The sequence below is a fragment of the Crocodylus porosus genome, unplaced genomic scaffold (genome assembly GCF_001723895.1).
Source record: "Crocodylus porosus isolate Cpor-Errol unplaced genomic scaffold, CroPor_comp1, whole genome shotgun sequence".
Classification (NCBI taxonomy): Eukaryota; Metazoa; Chordata; order Crocodylia; family Crocodylidae; genus Crocodylus; species Crocodylus porosus.
Window position 1 is genome coordinate 80,098,748 of NW_017728947.1, and position 20,542 is coordinate 80,119,289.

Consider the following 20,542-nt stretch of genomic DNA (forward strand, 5'->3'; position numbering starts at 1 on the left):
AGGGGTCAAGGAGCCCAGAAGGGGGCTAAGTGGGGGACCCCAGAAGAGCAGAGAGAGACCAACGGCTGTGAATGAGATGGGGCCAAAGGGCCGGTCTAGAGGTCTGTAAATAGAGGGTCAAGAAATGGGGCTGGAAGCCCATGGCACAGGATAGGCATGTGAAATCAGTGGGAAGCCAAGAAGCCCTATACCCCAGGAGGAGCAAGGTTGCCCAGGACAGGATGGCTGGGAGATTAGTCCTGGGTAAGACCAAAAAATGCACCCTACTAGGGTCTGGGAACACAGCAGTGGGGCTGCTTGTGGCAGAGCAGCTTCTATAAAGTTCCCCAAAGAGCGAGTATAGGGCACCTGAAAACCCCAGCTCCACTGCCTTGTGGGACACCCTTTGGCAGGGAAGGCTAGGGGAGCACACCCTGACAGAAAAGCAAGGGCAAGAGGTTTCAGGAGACTAGAAGTAGTCCAGAGGGGGACTGGGAGAGTGGAAGGCCTAAGAGAGCTTGAGCCCACAGGAGTGATTACCAGCAGGGTCAGAGAGCTCACAGGCCTAGGGACCCAGGGAGAGAGAGTAGGACCAAAAGGTTCCAGGGGCCTAGACAGGGTAGAGAGTGGTCCAGAACTCAGAGTATGGACAAAACTGGTCCACGGGCCCAGATAGGGACTGAGTATGCTCAGTATGCTGCTGGGGTGAGACCAGGTGACACCAACAAGTGATAACACTTGCGAGGCATGGTGTAGGGACAGGTTAGAGCTGCACAATTAGCCCATAAGGCACTGACCCCAAACACCTGGGTGTCATTACAGTAAGACCAGGGTAGCCTCCCTATTTGAGGAAATACTGTTATTTAAGGTGTGTCAGGAAAAAGAAAGGCTGACTGCCCTAAGGGCAGGGTAGAGAAAAAATTTTTGTCCTCCAGTGGCTTCATGGCCACTCCTAGAAATAGTACCCTGTGACAGATGGTCCCTCACAAAATGCTGGCATCATGCCTAAATTACACTTGGTTTATAATGGGAGTAGCTTATACAAGGTGTCCCTGATCCAAGAGCAGCTGAGTTCAAAGGAGGCCAAAGAAGGGGAATGGGGTGTCTGCAAAGTTCAGCTGACCAACAGCATAGACTCAGGTGGCGATACAGATAAAGCTTATATTAACATATTGTATACAAAGATATACTTAGACCTGATTCATCCTGGAGAAAATCTGCCAGAGTGAACAGGGCTGTACCAGTTTCAAGCCCCATTAATCTGTGATTTATTTTAAATTAAGGCTATTTTTAAAAGTTATAAACATTTTGTCTGTCTAAACCCACGGATATTTTACCAGCTGGTTTAATGTAGTCTGCATAGACTTGGCTAACCCTAGCAGATATGATTCTAGCTTAGCAACTATTAAGAGAACAATTAACGATTCCAAGACCAGCAACAATGTGACGCTAGCCCAACAAATGCTCTAAGACCCATATTGTAATTGTGTCTTGGTAGGCCTCTTAACAGTGTTTCTAGTGGCTATAGCTGGTTTTCTTACCACTTGGAACAGAAAATTATGTCATTCTTTTTGAATTTGTACTGGTTGTCTTGAATGATTCTGTTGTTCCTGCTAGATTATTTTAAACAAATCTTTAGGGTGAATACTGACTAGATCCAAGACAACAAGTTCTAGGGGTACACCGATAAAAAAATTTTGGGCTGATACCAATGGCTGATTATTAACCAGCCATAACAGCCCCCATTGATCCGATTGCCAACATGCAGCCCAGCAGCTGGGAGAGCAGTGTCCGGCTGATAAGTCTGTTGCGGAGATTTGGAGTGGGGAGGGGCATAGGGTGGGCAGATCAAGTCCCCTGCAGTGATGGGGAGAGTGGTGCTGGGGCAGGGTATGGGACTGAGCTGCAACTCATCCAGGAAGCATGGGGGGGGCAGCTCCTGCCCCTGAGCACACCCCCAGAGGCATGGGGGGCACCTGCCCCCTATATCTGTATGGTTCAAGGGCAGGTTGCCCTACATGCTTAGGGCCAGAGGCTGTGCTGGGCTCTTCCCAGCAAGGGGGCTAGGCCCAGACTGTGCTTGGGATGGGGGGGGGGCAGGGTGGGAGACAGCAGTGTTTGGAGAGGGGCTATGGCAAATTTTGAGGTGGCTATAGCCCACACCATAGTGCAACCTCCTAGCACCACCTCCACCTACCCCAAGCACAGCCCAAGCCCAGCTCCCATGCCAGGAAGAGGCCAGCACAGACTCTGACTCTGAGCACACAGCACCAGCCCACCCTTGCCCTATGCACAGATGTGGGGGTGAGGCACATGCCCCCCATACCACCCCCAGGGATTCATGCAGTGACAGGAGCCCCACCCCCCAGATGAGTTGCAGTTCTATCCTATGCCCTGTCTCACACCCTGACTTGGCAGCACCTGCCCCTCCCTCAGCCCCACCCCATACCTCACTGTGGAGGCCTTGATCTGCCCCTTCCCACACCCCTCTACTTCCCCCCCAGATTTACTGGTTGGATGCTGCTCTCCAAGCTGCTGGGCTGCATTCCCATCCACGTGCATGCTCTAAAGTATCAGTGCACCTCTAATAAATTTCAAACTTAAAATAATCTACGCTCACCCACTTGGGATCCAACCAAGGTAGGTTAAGATAGCAGGCAAGCAATTACTTTTAGCTTTTCTCCTGAAGTCCAAAGATGTGAAGCTCAGCCTCTGCCAGTTTCCATCTCAGTCTACACCTCCCCCCCACTTTTTTAAGACAAAAGAAAATAAAGAAAAGAAAAAAAAAAGAACATCAACCTTTTAAATATATATTTTACAGGGAATGAACATGTGTACAGTAGAGGTAGAGTTTTTATTAATGACTCCATATTTATTATTTTCCTCCTCCTTTTTACTTACCTTTTTATAGAGGATCTTGTCAATCACTTTGAAAGACCATGACTATTACATTCTTTCTACAAATAGTTGTGTTTTAATTCAAGTCAAGATGTTTATAAACAAAGCCAAAAGATAATAGTTGCAATCTACCGTACTGCCACTGAAGCTTTAATTTAGAAGTTTCAGTTTTCCTCTGCAACAATTAATGTAAGAGAATAAATTTATCATTAAGAATGCACAGATTTCACACACTTGCGTGTAATAATGGACTTAATAGTCAACACATTAAAATTAAATATTTGTATATTTAATGCTTTGTTTTGAAATCAAACCCCATCCTCTTTAATCTTTTCTAAGCCTATTAAATCAACTCTACGTTACCCTTTTATCTTTTAAACAGTAACTGTTCGGCCTGTTCTAGGACAGGAATTACAGACTAATTCAGCCTATAAAACATCACAACACATTACTCTGTGTCCCAATTTCTCTAATAAGATTAATTTCATTGCTACAGTTTAATAGTTTCAGAAGTACTGCACAGTTAAGAGAACGGGGGAACAGATGTTGGAATATTGATATTAACTCATTTGTCAATACCCTAGCATTCTTTTCCAGGTTTTTAGATCAGAAGATTTCTTTAACATATCAAACTGTATTTGGAATGCCTAGAAAGAACTGTTAAATACAGGTACTGGATTACAGGATGCAGATTATTGCTTTAGATTTCACTTGCTGGTGATGTAGTTCAAGTGCTGGCTTGGTGTCACAAGTGAATAAGAGGTTCTGGTATTACTTTAGGGATTTAAGGACATTATATATATTACAATCAGCAGGTTTTTTTACCTGGAACTGAACCAGCTGTAGAGGTGAAATCTAACTGAACTCTAAAGGGGCATGGCAATTCCTGCTCAAGCTAAAAAGTTAAATATTCTGTTGAGATTCTAAGACACACTTTACAAACCCACTTTAAAAACACACACACAAGCTAGCATTGTCCCTCTTTTACAACTGAGAAAATTGTGGCAAGTTAACACTATTTATATTGTAAATTTAGGACCCTGAAATTGGACATATCTGAAAAAAATCAGGCTGCTTATTTAGGTCTCAATATGTACTTAAATGACATAGTAGAAAAATTTTAATTGGCTCCTACAGGAAGTCCATGGCAGTCCAGAAAGTAATTCAATTTTGATTTCCAATCTTAAATTTTAACTATATGAACAATTCTTCCTGCTTTGTACTTTCAGTCCTTCACTTCAAAAAACACAAATGGCACTACAAAGCTTGAGAAGAAAATAAAGTCTAGATATATAAAATTCAGATACAATGAATGCATCTTTTATTCAGTGCACCATTCCTCAAAACACTTATAAACATTTAAAGTTGGAGTGGCAGTAAGGATAAGTCATCTGGTATAATTTACTATAAAAATCAAAGCTAATGCCTTATAGCAGAGTTGGTTTATGTACAAACATTCGTTGCTGATATGAACATAATGAGGCACATCTCGCCCCACTGCATCCATTATATTAGTCACCTAAGGAAGTTTCTCTGTGCTGTTTTCTTTTCCTCCGCTCTTTCTGCACCAATATCTCAGCAATACAGTCACTAGATTCTAGTGCTACATAATCATATTGCTTGTCACTCAATTATCACTTTCAACATTTTATCTAAAATTATGTACCTTATTATTTCTTTCCCTAAGCTTCTTCGGTGAATGCAGAATTCATATATTAGTTTATTTCAATAAGATTGGCTTCAACCTGACTGAGAAGAGTCACAGACTAAACTGGGAAGAACCATTAATCAAGAATGCTTGGAACTTTTATGAATACAAATAACTTATCAAGGTTAATGAGGTTCAACTTAAGTATAGAAGAATACAAAACTTTCTTTGTACACTATATAATGTGATTTATGATCATAGGTACATTTTGAAAGGTATAGCATGCAAATTCTAGGTTAGCTGCTTCTATTTAGGGTTGAAAAGGGTATCTTCTAGTTATTTTTCACAAGCATAAAAAATTTTGCTTGAATTTTTAACAAAAGCTTATGCAATCACAAAGGCAAAACAAATACCACCTAAAAGATTTCAGCTTTTTGAGAGTGGTCTCTTTTTCAACTAGTAAGTAATATCTATATACAACTTATAAAGATGCTAAATATATATAAAAAATTGAATGACTAAGACCTGTTTAGTAGACCTGTATGAAACGGATAGTATTCAATTTGGTGATTCGAATCACTGTCCCAAATCGATTCGGCCAAATCTGATTCAGAGATTTGGCCACCTCTGAATTGGCTAAATCTCCAATTCAAACAGACCCCATCCCCCACCTGCTCTCCCAGCCCCATCAATGGCTGCACCGCCCAGCTCCAGCATCCCAGGCACTTTAAATAAAAAAAAAAAAAGCTCCACACTCACAGGCTCCTGCTGCCCCCTACTGCTTGCACTGTATAGGGGGGGCTCTGCAACAAGCCCCCAGAGGCCCTGACAGCTGCTGCAGCCAGTGAGTGCAGGACTTTTTTTTTTTTTTTTTTTTTTTTTAAAGTGCCAGGACACTATAAGGGGGTGGAGAGCACACTGAGGAGAGCTGGGGGAGTAGGCAGGGGATGGGGCCTGGCAGGGGTAACCCCCATGGTCCCCTGCCCCTTCCTCTAGCTCCCTTCCCCCTCCACCCCCTACTTACCAGCATGGAGTCCAAGTACAGCTCCCTGTGGTGGCAGGAGGGGCTGACCAAATCTCCAAATCTTCTCTAAATAGATTCAGACCTTTTTCTTGGTCTCTCACTTGGATTTGGAGATTTGGCTGCCGAATCAGGCCGAACCTCCTCCAAATCGTATCAGCAACTGAAGCTTCACGCAGCTATACTATTTAGGTATAGTTTCTATGGCAGAGCTGGTGTCTGCTGGTCAGTGACACATAAATGGAGTTCCTTTTTCTTTTTATCTGATCAAAGTACCTTTTAAATTTAAAATGCACTATTTGATAACTTTCAGACCTCTAATTGACTTGTACTCCTTGTCTGTTATTTTCACTTGAATGCTACCCAATGAAGAAGAGAAGCAGCCACATGACTGTTTTAGTCTAGGGTAAAATTAATTCAAAGCTAACCATTCCTTTTAATAAGTCTGAAAACACGTGTCAATGAGATGAGTCTTGTACTTCGTTAAAGTTTTGTAAAAGTACAACAGTTGTACATTCTACCTTCCCCATAGAAAATTACCCATTCAGTTACAATGGAAAGCCCAATGGTTATTCAGCATTAGTGCAAGACACTCTTTGATCAAAAATACGATTCAGGATTTCCAGTAAATCAAGTGATTTCACAGGCTAAAAACAAATCTATAACCGTTTTATGAATCATATCTTCTTCTATATTACAGCATTTTTTCAGATGGCTCTATAAAGAGAAGTATGAAGCAACCTTTAGTATAAAGCAAGCCTTTTATGATAAAGATATTTCCATATGAGAAACAGGAATAACTCTAGCATTTGTGAAAAAAGTCAAATGCAGTCAAATAATTACTCGTATACAAATCTAATTTAATTTTATAAATTAAAAAGTTGTGATTTTCCTTTTAAAGTCATAGCTCTCCAAAATTATATATTATTATAAGTAAAATGAAAGTTAACTACCTGAAAAAGATCAGAGAATTATACACTTTCTAATTTCTGTACTATGCATATAATCAGTCTATTTGTTGTCTATATATGGTCAAGGTTTCCCCTATTTATGTGCAGTTTCAGGGGGAAAAAAGAATTTAAAAACAAACACGAATATTGCTATAAAAAGCTCAGAAACTGCAAAATGGACTTAGGCAGACATAGCAACTAAAATTCAATAAATCTTATATAAAACTTGTTCATAGCCACTTGTCTTCTTAAGAGTAATGTATTAAATAGTTATCCCATCTTATTAAACTTTCTGCATAATTATCATTCTTGTCCTTTCTATTTTACATTTACTACACACAACATTTCATCTGATAGCCACCTATCCAAAACAAAGTACACAACACACCAAATTCAAAATGGCAAAAAATTAAGTTTTTCAATAACATAGAAATACATAGCATCATATCCAATTCAGGATTAGATAAAACTTTGTCATTTGCACTTGCCAGAGGGCAATTATGTTCATTTAAAAAATGCTTGGTCAGCTCCAACTGGAAAGAAATATATCCGTGTCAGACTACCAATTAGTAGCAGTGCTATAATGGAACAGCCTTGACAGAATATTCTGTCACTAGGTAAGTCTGAAATTCGCATTCTATTGTTCATTGCTCTATCACCCAAGGGAAACCTATATATACAGAGATATCTATATCTCTGTATATAAGTACACCAGTATATACAGATATATAAAGATCTATATCTATATGAGAAGCAAGGTAGATAGATCTATCTTTCAATATATCTTGATTCTCACTACCACTCTCTCCAAAGGTATTAGTATTAGCAATCGAAAGATGAGACAAAAAAGAAAATATCATTTTCTATATTTTCTTTTTCTTTTTCATCTTGTCTTCCTCTTGCTAGCACCCTAGAAAGTGGCAGTGCAAAGAAAGATGAAAAGTAAAAAGTGACCGGACAGAAAAAATCTACATTTTTAAATTGCACCATTAGCAAAGCATCTTTTTCAGTCCTCCTCTATTAGTGTTTACAGAATCATAGAGAAGCAGTGCTGAAAAAGACCTCCATAGAGTCATCTAGTCCAGTCCCCTGCCTGAGGAAGAACCATCCCTATCTATCCGATACAAATCCATAATCTAACATCTTAGCAAAACTAGTCACCCTGACACAAGGCATAACATTCTAGCCTGCCACAAGTAATGGAGGGGGACCATCTAGATATACTGTTTCCAAGATGTCCACACATACTAAGAAATACACAGAAAGTGACCATATAGAGCAACGGCATGCATACGGTACTTAGCACGATAAACTAGCTAAAAGGGAAGCGTACATCCAATGGAAGGGAGGGGCCATCACCAGGGAGGATTATACTGCGGTTGCTCAGGGATGCAGGGGGGGCAGTCAGACAGGCCAAGTCGGAGATGGAACTGGGACTAGCTTCCCGGATCAAGGACAACAAGTCCTTTTTTAAATACATAAGGGGCAAAAAGAAGGTACCGGGTAATGTGGGGCCCCTGCAAGACACACTAGGAAATCTGGTCATCACACCAGATGACAAAGCTAACCTATTTAACGACTTCTTTGCCTCCATTTTCCTGAGCAGGGACCAGATCAGCCCCCCCACCAGGCCCCCCTCAGGCCCCAGGGGAGGTGTACCTAGGCCAAGGGTCAGTGAGGATCTAGTCAGGAAACTTCTGGAGGGACTGCATGTATTTAAATCAGCTGGTTCGGACGATCTCCACCCCAGACTGCTGAAGGAATTGGCTGACCTCATTGCAGGACCCCTGGCACGGCTGTACGAGTACTCGTGGTGCTCTGGTGTGGTGCCAGAGAACTGGAAGAGGGCCAATGTGGTTCCCATCTTCAAAAAAGGGAGGAAGGAGGACCTGGGAAACTATAGGCCACTTAGTCTTACTTGGATCCTGGGCAATCTTTTTGAGAGAATTATTCTGGCACATGTCCACAAGGGGCCAAAAGGGGAGATTATGCTTAGTGGCAACCAATACAGGTTCATTAGAGGCAGGTCCTGTCAGATCAATCTGGTGGCCTTCTACGATGAGGTCACCAAATCCTTAGATGCAGGGGTAGCAGTGGACATGGTCTTTCTGGACTTTCGGAAGGCCTTCAACACTGTCTCTCACCCTGTTCTCATTAAGAAACTGGGGGGCTGTGGTGTCAACACCCACAGTCAATTGGGTCGCCTACTGGCTGGAGAGCTGCATCCAGAGAGTGGTGCTGGATGGGTCATTTTTGACTTGGAGGGATGTGGGCAGTAGGGTTTCTCAGGGCTCAGTCCTCGGGCCCACACTGTTCAACACCTTCATCAGTGACGTGGACAAGGGGGTAAAAAGCACCCTGTTCAAATTTGCTGATGACATTAAGATGTGGGGGGATGTGAGCATGCTAGAAGGGAGGAATAGGCTGCAATTGGACCTAGACATGTTACAGGGGTGGGCAGATGAGAATAGGATGGCATTCAACACTGACAAGTGCAAGGTGATGCACCTGGGGAGGAAGAACCAGCACCATACCTACAGGCTGGGGAACTCACTTCTTGTCAGCGCAGAGGCACAAAAGGATCTTGGAGTTATCACTGATGCCAATATGAACATGGGCCGGCACTGTGGGGATGCAGTCAGGTAGGCCAACCATACCTTGTCATGCATCCACAGATGCATCTCAAGCAGGTCCAAGGAGGTGATACTCCCCCTCTATGCAACACTGGTCAGGCCGCAGTTGCAGTACTGCATCTAGTTCTGGGCGCCACACTTCAAGAGGGATGTGGACAACATGGAGAGGATCCAGAAGAGGGCCACTTGCATGATCAGGGGGCAGCTGGGCAGGCCCTAAGAGGTCAGGCTACAGGACCTGAACCTGCTCAGCCTCCACAAGAGAAGGCTGAGGGGGGATCTAGTGGCCTGTTACAAACTAGTCAGAGGGGAGCAGCAGGCGTTGGGGGAGTCCCTGTTCCCCCGAGCACTCCCAGGAGTGACTAGAAATAATGGTCACAAGCTGGCAGAAGGTAAATTCAGATAAGACATCAGGAGATGTTACTTCACAGTTAGGGTGGCAAGGATCTGGAACCAACTTCCAAGCAAAGTGGTGCTGGCTCCTACTCTGGGGGTCTTTAAGACAAGGCTAGACAATCACCTTGCTGGGGTCGTTTGACCCCAATACTCTTTCCTGCCATGGCAGGGGTTCGGACTAGATGATCTACTCAGGTCTCTTCCGACCCCTACTAACTATGAAACTATGGAGGCCAACATCCTGCTTTTGTAAAAGGCTATTAAATATATACTCAAAAGATCCCAGGAACATGGACATGCCCCTGCCACAGAGGAAGGCAAAACCTCTCACAGTTTGTACCAATATGACTCCAAAATTCCTTCCTGACCCCAGATCGGGCAAATGATCTGACACTGAGTGGGGGTGGGCAGAAGACCCTCTAGCCAAAAACCTCTGGCTTGAATTCCAGCAGGAGCATTGGCACATTTCAGACAAAATCCCCAAGCTTGGCAACACCCAATATCTCTGAGGAAGGCTTAAAAAAAACCCAAAGAAACCTGGCACATGTAGCAGTCAGAGGGGAGGGAGGGGAAAAGGGAACACAAAATTGCCTCCCAGACTCATGCAGATGAACTTCAAAGAGGTTTAGAAAATGTGTATGAGAGACAGGTGAGAAACCACACTGCTTTGGAGGCTGGAATTATCACCCAGTCTAGCATGTGACCTACCATAACCATACATACATAAAAATCATTTAAAAAAGAAAAAAGGTTACCTCTATATGTGTTGTAAGTTGTGTTCTCTCTTTGTCCTTGCGCTCTATGCATCGCTTCAGCTCTTCCACTTCCGAGGCTACAACACACTGGCTCAGCTTTGCTCTTAGTTCCAGAATATGTTTCTCCAGCTCTTGTTTCTCCCGCTCAGACCTTTCAACCACTACAAAGCAGTGTGAACCATTAAACAGTCCTGCTATGTGAAATGAAAACACCATATCCTACAAATTAAAATTTTCTCATTACTTCCTTTGCCATTCAATGTTCTTCTTCCCAAACTTTCAACAGACATATATAAATATCCCACAACTAATGACCTTAAATTCATGTATAGCTTAAAGATACGGACAGTTAAAGCATTACTTCAGAAGTAGGGAGATACTAGTCTTCTAACTCACTGGACCCCAAGCAGTTAGTGTTCTCTTCTACCTCTTTATTCCAATTTTATATTTGCCTAAAGAAACAAGGAAGAAATCCTGACCCCACTGAGGTCAACGGGAATGCTGTCAATGATTTCAAGAGACAGGATTTCACCTCAAGATCTGGTGCAGAGTAGTGAAAAGTACTAAATAATTAATTATCACGATACTGTATCTGGATAAGTGTGCGCCATTTCCATTGTTAACCATACATTACGGTAAAAATTCTATCTAATAAATACCAGCAATCTCTTCCTCAACTGACAATCAAGAACTTCAGTTTATAAACTCTATTATACACAAATAAAACCTCAGCCCATATCCCTTTCTGTGAGCCTTTGGCTTCTCTTATAACACTATTGTAAACATGTATTCATTTTCATGGGTAAAATGTGCATAAGGACATTTTTTTCTTTCTGTTTGTTTTTCTAAAAATGTTTATAGTAAAAGTTATTATAACTGCAAAACAAGCCAAGAAAAGTTTAAAATGTCCAAATTAGCATGAGGGACTGTTGTCATTAACAAGCTCATTTTTAAACATACTGGTAATTTTAAGAGGTTCAAAATGAGGTTAATAGTTCACCACCTTGGGGATTACTTACCTCAGAATGGTGACTTTGATACTAACTAGACTTGGGTTCTTACGGTTTCTCTGGAAACAAAAGGTTTTGAAAATGTGAAGAACACAACTCCATTTAGATAACTATGAGAATGTGTCCAGGTAAAAGTTGTTGTACCATAAAATAGCAAAAGTGATGCTTAACTAAAAGCAAGATTCAATGGGACACTGGACCCATGTTACCACTTCAATAACACAAATGTGTTAGTATAAACCAGAAGTGTCAAACTCACTTGCCTTCCCATACCAGATTGGGACTATAGGGCCAGATCTGGACATGGCAACAGCAGGATCCCTGACAGTATCAGGGGTGACAGGGATTCATATAGACATTACTCATATCCACTGCTAACACATATCTGCTGTGGGGCTCCATGCCCTGGATTTCAGCACCAGGCCCAAATTTCCAGCCACACTATAAGCCTCACAGGCCAGAAAACGTTTCTCAGGACATCTGTGTGCATAGGTGACGCATAGGGGGAGCACGTGCCTTCCCCCCCACCCCACCAAGAGTGGCCCTCACTGGTCAGGGAGTGGGGGACAACAGCCAGTACCCCCCTGAGGTTGTAGGGGTGCTAAGAGAAGCGGTGGCAACACTTCTGGGTTTGCCACTGGCACTTCCACCTGGAGTGGCGATCGGCCACTAGGGGACTGCCCCTCCCCCAGTCAGTGATTAGCCACTGGTGCCCCCGCAGTATCAGGAGGCACCAGTCGCCCATGTGTTTGACATCCCTTGTATATATGACAGAGATGATAGATACCTCCTACAGATAATATATATTTATAGGCATTTTTAAACATACATAGCAAAATGAATTTAGAGAGCTCGAATCTAGATCAACGATATATTCAAGATCACTTTACAGATATAGCTCAATTACCTCTTCCACGATTTTAAATATGATTTTTTTAAAATTCTAAATGCCCAAACAAATCTTCAGATTTTCTTCAATGCTTCTTCTACTGGAAACACAAGACGCATTGACAGGATTGTACCTACACACATGTAGCGAGGCTGCTCCAACGCACTGTAATTACAGCAGCCAGAGCAGACTCAATTAATCGAGTCACAGATTCACAGATGCTAGGGTCAGAAGGGACCTCAACAGATCATCAAGTCTGACCCCCAGCCTAGGCAGGAAAGAATGCTGCGGTCAGATGACCCCAACCAGATGCCTATCCAGCCTTCTCTTAAAGACCCTAAACGTAGGGGAGAACACCACCTCCCTTGGAAGCCCATTCCAAATTCTGGCCACCCTTACGATGAGAAGTTTTTCCTGATACCTAGCCTAAATCTGCTCTCTGTCAGTTTGTGACCACTGTTCCTTGTTACCCCAAGAGGCACCCTAGTGAACAGAGCATCTCCAATCCCTTGCTGCATCCCCCTAATGAATTTGTAGGCAGTCACAAGATCATCTCTCAGCCTTCACTTGCAAAGGTTCACTTGCAAAGGCTGAAGAGGTCCAGGCCCCTCAGTCTCTGCTCATAGAACCTGTCCTGTAAGCCCCTAACCATATGAGTGGCCCTCCTCTGGACCCTCTCGAGTCTATCAACATCCTTCTTGAAGTACGGCACCCAAAACTGGATGCAGTACTCCAACTGCAATCTGACCAATGCGGCATAGAGGGGAAGCATCACCTCCTTGGTTCTATTTGTCATGCATCTGCTGATGCACAATAAAGTATGGCTAGCTTTGCTAGATTTTGTCACACTGATGACTCACGTTCATCTTGGAGTCCAGTACGACTCCGAGATCCCTTTCTACTTCTGTGCTGCTTAGAGGGTCACTTCCCAGCCAATAGGTGTTCTGGATATCCTTGAGCCCTACATGCAGCACTCTGCACTTGTCCTTGTTGTCCTGCATCCTATTGTGTACTGCCTACTTTTCTAACTTGTCCAGGTCTTCCTGCAATCGTTCCTTACCCTCTGGAGTGTGCACTTCACCCCACAATTTAGTATCATCCACAAACTTGGACACAGTACACTTCACACCCACATCCAAGTCACTGATGAACATATTGACGAGTACAGGTCCGAGGACCAAACCCTGCGGGATCCCACTATACACATCCTTTCAGGTCAATACCGACCCATATACTACCACTCTCTGGGTGCAACTGCCAAGCCAATTTGCCACCCACTGGACTGTGTAAACATCTATGTCACAGCCTTTTAATTTATTTATGAGAATAGGGTGAGACACTATATCAATGGCCTTGCTAAAATCCAAGAAAATGACATCTACCTCTACTCCTCCGTCTAAGCATTTTGTGACCCTGTCATAATATGAAACCAGATTGGTCAGGCATGATCTACCTGCTATGAATCCATGCTGGTTTCCCTGCTGCATTATTTTTCCCACTGGACTTCCACAAATACGATCCTTCGTAATCTTTTCAAAGACCTTTCCGAAGATGGAAGTGAGACTGACTGACATATAATTACTCGGATACCCCCTTCCTTCCCTTCTTGAAAAATAGGGACCACATTGGCCCTTTTCCAGTCCTCCAGGACCTGACCCGAGCACCACAAGCACTTAAACAGCTGTGCCAGTGGTTCTGCTGTGACACAGGCCAATTCCTTCAGTATTCTCAGATGCAGCTCATCCAGGCCTGCTGACTTGAACGCGTCCAGTCCATCCAAGTGACTCTGTACCAAGTCAGCATCATCAACAGTTGGTGGGCTGGCGTCCCTCTAGTACCCATCGAAAAACCAATTAGGGGACTTATCTTGAGCCCTGTTCAGGAACACTGAGGCAAAAAACTCATTGAACAGCTCAGCCTTGCCTCCTGTCTATCACTAATTGCTCCTTCTTGTTCAGTAAAGGTCCTATGCTGCCCTGCACCTTCCTTTTGCTCCCTACATACTTAAAATAAGACTTTTTGTTGTCTTTAATTTGTCTTGCCAGCCTCAGCTCTGTAGTTCCTTTGGCTTTATTAACTGCCTCCCTGCAAGTGTGGGCCAAGTAGGTATACTCCTCCTCAGTAGCTTCCCCCTGCTTCTACTGCCTATATACCTTCTTTTCCCCTTAGGCTCCCCTGGATTTCCCTGTTTAGCCAAGGAAGTTTTTTGGCTCCTGTCGCAGGGCACTTCCGCACCCCGGTCCTAGTGAGACTCGAACTTAAGGGGGGAGGTGTGTCGCAGGGCATTGAAGTGCCCTGCTCCTAGAAAGAAGGACAGGTGCTGGTTGCTGGGGCAACCACAGTGCCCCCCCTATATAAACAAGCCAGGCAGAGGCCAGAGTCAGTTCCTCTTTGGCAGCCGAGGAAGTCAGAGCTCTGTTGAGGCAGGCAGAGTAGAGAAGCTGGATGGCCAGAACAGCTTCCATGCAAGGAGACTGGGTGGAGGAAGCCCTGGTAGGGATTTGGGGAGGATAAATAACCTGATGGTTTAGAGTCTGCGCTAGCCAAGGAGGCTTATCTTTGAGTTGCAGCCGATTGGCTTATGTTATTGTTTTTGGTTGTTACCCCGGAGGACTGGGTGAGGCTGTAGGGGTTGGAGGAGGCCTCAGAGGGGCTCCACAGCAGTGTAGGGACCTCGGTGCCAGAGAGGGCACAGTATTGATGGGGGGCATTGACCCCAGCCCTGCGAAAAGGGCACGGGGGATTGAGGGCCAGGCGGAGCGGAGGCCGCCTGAGCCGTGCAGGAATTGTAAACCCCAGAGGGTGCTTAGGTTAAGGCCCAAGGAGAGAATTCGGGGCCAGGCACAGCTATGGCCACCTGAGCCTCAATTGAGGGGAATCATGAGGCAAGGCCCCAGTGCGGGCGGGGAATCGCGAGGCAAGGCCCCAGTGCGGGCGGGGATTCGCAAGGCAAGGCCCCAGTGCGGGCTATGAGGGTGCAGTGCAAGGCCCCAGTCCGGGTGAGAGTACAGAGATAGGAGAAGCCCCAGGGAGGGCGAGGGCGCAGAGAAGGGCCCCGGGGTAGGCCACGAGTAGAAGACAAGCCCAGAGGGTGTCCGCCAGGGTGTGGGCAACAGTACTTGACTAAACAACGTCCGGGACATCCGAGAGGCTTGGGGCGTGGTATTAGGGGTGGTAGGAGCCACGCGTAGCCCTTGAGGTGGGAGTGCCCAGGATCACTGTAGACAGGGCACAGGCCAAAGTATGCCAGGGGTACCGTGCCAAGGAGGACAAAAGGCAGCCTCCCTTAATATTCATACCAAAGACGTGGTGGGCGAGAATGAGGGTGCATGTTATACCAACTTGGCACGGTAGGGGGCGCTAGGAGAGATCACGGCCGCTTCTAGGTCCCCGCCCTGTGACAGCTCCTCTTCCCCTTTTCCCTTGTACTAGTAGAGTATCCCTCTGCACCCAAAGGATCGTTTCCTTTAGAAACGATCACCCTTCCTGGACTCTCATCTTGCCAATATGCCTATCCTGCAGTGTGTCATTGACTAGACTCCTAAGCACACTGAAGCTAGCCTTCCTAAAGTCAAGCACTACCACCCTACTAGTTATCTTACCCACCTTACGCCGTATGGTGAATTTGATTGATTGGTGGTCACTGTCTCCAGTCAATGTGCATGATAATTACTGTGCTCCAGCATCATGTGCATCAGTGCCCCCGCACTGAAAAAAAGCTCATTTGAAGACCTTTAGTTAAAATGCCCCCAGTGCCATTTTTCAGCGTGGAACACTGATACACATTATGCTCCCCTGCTCCCAGAGCACATGTATAAACACCCACAGTTGGACTATGTTCTCGTCTTTTCTCTGAGATGCATGATCACTTCTGAGGAATCATTTAGTTTTGCCAGGCAAACTTTTGCTTAGTCAGGAAGAACACTAAATTATGAAGATTGGTGAAACCTGCACTATGTTCCAATATGGCAAAATTTAACACCAGGAATGGCAAAAAAAGCAACATTTATGAAGAGCAACATACATTTTTAATATTTCAAATTTCACTTCTATGAAGAGACTATTCACTCTGGTAACTGATTAACTCTAATTTTTTTTATTATTTGTAAACCATGAAAAACAGCTAATATAATTTAAGTGTCATCCTGAATGTTTTATTCATAAATATTATATAATTATTATTTGAATACTAGTAGTAAGAGAAGCTAATCTAGCCAAGACAACAACTCGCCATTTAGTTCAACCAACAGAGGATTTGCATTCCAACTCAAACATAGTTAAATCCCTGGCAGTCATAAAATTATATCCTGTATAACAAGAAAAAAGCAATACCTGTTCTAATCCTCCTATCATCTTCTTTGTCATCTGCATAAGTTTGGTGGTGCATAGTGACCTGAGATATTTGATGCTGCAAATCCACACGATCCTCTTCTGCTCTTAGGAGCTGGCAATGAAGATCCTCAATCTGATGTGCACATATCAAAACAAAACCAAAACAATAATTCAAGAAACAAGTAAAAAATTTCAGTTCTACCAAACAGCATAAACACAAGAAGACGAAACAAAAGTATTTAGCAGACCTTTAAGTGCTCAAGGTGGACATGCATACAGGAAAATTAATGCCTACATACAATCCAGAAATAAATTATTGAAAGTTGAAATGAAATGATACCAGCCAGCTTGCTGCCAACTGCAAAGGAAGGCTTTCCTCTAAATCAAGGTATACTCTGTATCCGGGGCAAAGTCCAGCCTGCAAGCTGGTTCCGGCCAGCACTAGACTCCATTTCCCAGCAGCTCCTGCCCGCTTTTCTTCCTAAATAGCATGTAATGCTTAAATTAAATTAATGCTTGCTATAGAACCACTGAAATGCAGCAAAAACAACACATAAAAGCAGAAATTAAAGTAAAGCTACTTCAGGGGCATGGGCAGACTTACCATTTTTATTGTTCCACTTGCCTTTAAGACACTATACAAAAGAGGGAGCAGATGACACAGCCATGAAGCTCTACAAATTAGCACAAACTGTATAAAAATGGCCCTAGATAAACAGGAAAAATAGAAGCTAGCTTTTCGGTAACTTCATCCCAGCTCCACTATGCTGGTCTCAAAGTCACTGTCCCACATGCCTTTTTCTTTTCTCTTCTATCTTCTTAAGTAACACATCAAGGTATACCAAAATTTGCATTTTTCTAGGCCACAATCCTGGAAATTTGGCTTTTTAGGTATGGAACATTATCTAGCACCCACTCACTCGCTATATCATTCCACAACATCTGAACAAGAAAAATTTCTGCCTGCATGAAGTAGTCTACCAACTGAAGGAAAACAGAAACCATGGACCTTTTCTCATTGAAACTGAGGAGGGCACTCAAAGATTCCTCAGGAACAGCCATCAGAATCTGCTTACACACACATGCTGATTGTGGTAAAAAATGGCCACAACTGCAACTGGTACTAGATTCAAAGCAGAGGTCTGGAAGAGGTGATCCAAATCATGCCAACTGTGTTTCAAGAATCCAACAGGTGGCTTGTTCAGACAGCAAGGAGGTTTCACAGATCCTTGCAGGGACAACTCCACTGAGCCCTCTCTCATTGCTGACTAATGGATGCACCCATGCAAAAATGATCACCAACAAACCAAAGGTGGTTGAGGGTTGTCAGCTTCCACATGACAATCATCCCCCATGCTCCTGGGCCTCATGTTGGGACTTGCCTATGGAGTGACAGGGTTAGATCACTACAGATCTCCAGAAAAGTAGCCCCACTCATCCTGAAACACTAGTGACAATATTATTTGCCCTCAGACCTCAGGATTATTCACTAGTGGTCATTACTTGTCTCCTCTGCTGAGAAGCATCAACACAGTCTGCACATAGTCCCAGAGAAAGCCATCCTCTATGAAGTCCTTTATATTTCCCTCCTCCAGCATGTAGCTCTCAGGTGCACAAAGTGTTGGTACTGGATTTATGACCCAGATACCTTGTTCCAGGAGGACCCAAACCCTCAGACCAACCACAACTTCTTCCTTTTGATAACAGGCAAATTTTACTGATACACAGTGATAGCAGATAACAATAATGCAGGCAAGGCAAACAAAACAAGCCACCCCTTCCCACCCCCTCACCCCCAATTCTATGTCTACCAGTCCTAAGGCTATCACAGAGGAAAGGTATATCTGGCCAATATGCAAGCTTCACCCTGTGGTTCTTTCTTGAATGTCAGAGGTCAGCAGCCTAGAGGTCGAGGGCTGGGACCCACTCCCCTCCCCCGCGTAGTGGGGTGGGTGAGATGGGCTGGTTGTGTGCCCTCTGTCCATGGTGGCCTTGGGATCCCCCCTCAAGGACACTTTTCTGCTCCAAAATCCCTCCCTTGTATTCTCTCTCCTCCTGATGACTTTTCATCTCCGGATACCATCAACTGGTTTCCCTGTAGTCATGCTGTCCATGTTCTGTCCTGTCAGCATAGTCCTTTGTTTCCCAAACCCATCAAATGCACACATCTTAATTTGGGCATCTACCAGTGTCTTAATTTTGGCATGCCCCAGCCTCCTGATTTGGTCTGCCCACCAAAACCAGAAATCCCAAGGGCTCTGCAGTTGGGCACTGTGACCTGGCAGCAATGCTGCAGAGTCTCTTATCTCTGTTATGGGTACACTGTGCAAATTCCCCAGCCTGTTTCCACTCGCTTGTCCCTTGGCCTCAGATACACTGTCTGTCTTGAAGGAAACTTTGTCACAAGTTTTAGAAACCAATTAACCCTTGTCATTCTCCTGGACCAGTGTTCTAACACATATCTACTTTACTTACAAGCCAATTCCCAAAAACAAATATCTAAATATCATTTTCTAGCCATTACAGAGCACATAGCACAACTTGAGGAGACCCTTTCAAGTGCCAGTGATAGACTTCTGAGTTTCCATGCCACAGTATGCCAGCTACCAGAGCTACAAGGAGATGGAAACCATGGCTGGGAAGAAGATTCCTCACCAGTAGCAACACAGCAGAGCCAGTGCTTAATAGTGTTACTCCAAGAGATACTGGAGGGCATGGAGATACTAAGTGTCCATTCTTTGATCCTGCCAAGAATACAAGATATAAAAGTGACCACCCCTGCAATGGCAGAAAGCATAAAACAAAAGCCAGGAGTCAAATAACCATAAGACTGTGCTGCTGCCACTCAACTATCTTTGAAAGCCTCCAGGGAAATGTGACCAAAAAGCCAGGCAGGTCTGCTCACAAGGCCCCTAGTTGTGGAATGAAGCAACAGGATCGGCTCTGACACCTTATAAAGTGCTTCAGCTGGGAGGCACCTGTACATTTGCACAGTACTGACAGCCTCACATGCATTGCTGCCCATGCTTTTAACCCACCTAATTGTGAATATATATGACATGACATTCTCAGTAGTAAGCTAAGGAAGTGCTGAGCTAGTAATGCTGAGCTCAGTAGTAAGCTAAGGACTGCTGAGTGAGTGTTGATTGCTGTGGGATTGCTGACTGCTGTGTGATTGCTGCCTGGCCCTGGGTCAGCCCAGGCCCAAAAGGGTATACAAGGAGACTCCCCAGGCAACCAGGGAGCCTGCAAACAGGGGAGCAGTTTTCAGGCCAGTTCATGGGTAGGAGTACATACCATGTAGGAGTACAGGCAAGCTTCTGACAGAGACTTCAGGTAAGTGAATAAGGAGCATGGCTACTATGGGGGTAGTGACACAGAACATGCAGCCAGGGACCCAGCCCTGCTGCTGCCTCCAGCCTGGAGCTCCTGTGAGGCCTCCACCCACACAGGCCACTTGAATGGGTCAGCAGTGACCTTGCCCCCTGTCTGTCGGGGTTGCCTGGTGGGACCTCTGATGCCTTAGGGTAGCATGGAAGCCAGGGAGTCCCTTCCCTGTCCCATATGTACGTGGATTGAGGTCCTGGAGGGGCAGGTGATGGAACTCCAGGAAGAGGTGAGCAGGCTGCAGGGGATCAGAGCTGCAGAGGATGAAACTGATGGATACTTTCATTCTCTGCAGGTCCAGACACCTAGCTCAGAGACATCATGGAGAGCTCCAGGACACCTGAATGGAAGACAGTGACCTCCAGAGCTAGAAAGTGTGCAGCTGTGACTGTTTTCCCAATGCAACTGGAGAACAGATATGAAGCCCTGGCAGCACTGCAGAATGATGCAGCAGAGGAAGCTGCAGGGTAAGACACGTCTGCAACAAATACGAGGAAGGCCGGGTGACAACCAAGCAGCTGAAGGAAGAGACGCCAGGTCAATTTCATAGAAATCAGGGCTGGAAGGGACCTCGGGAGATCATCGAGTCCAGCCCCCCGCCCAAAGGGCAGGAAGTCAGCTGGGGTCATAGGATCCCAGCAAGA

The 20,542-nt window shown here is 44.7% G+C and overlaps 1 protein-coding gene across 1 annotated transcript in view; it reads right to left on the bottom strand.

The window, feature by feature from the left end:
* The window catches only part of CEP128 (centrosomal protein 128), a 101,168-nt gene extending 83,595 nt beyond the window's left edge, over positions 1-17,573 (bottom strand). Inside the window, exons 1-3 of the mRNA XM_019551139.1 lie at positions 17,432-17,573; positions 16,512-16,709; positions 10,281-10,441 (exon numbers count right to left, since the gene is read on the bottom strand). Of these exons, the coding sequence (XP_019406684.1) occupies positions 10,281-10,441; positions 16,512-16,709; positions 17,432-17,573 (501 nt within the window). The remainder of the gene's footprint in view (positions 1-10,280; positions 10,442-16,511; positions 16,710-17,431) is intronic.
* Positions 17,574-20,542: the final 2,969 nt, after the last annotated feature.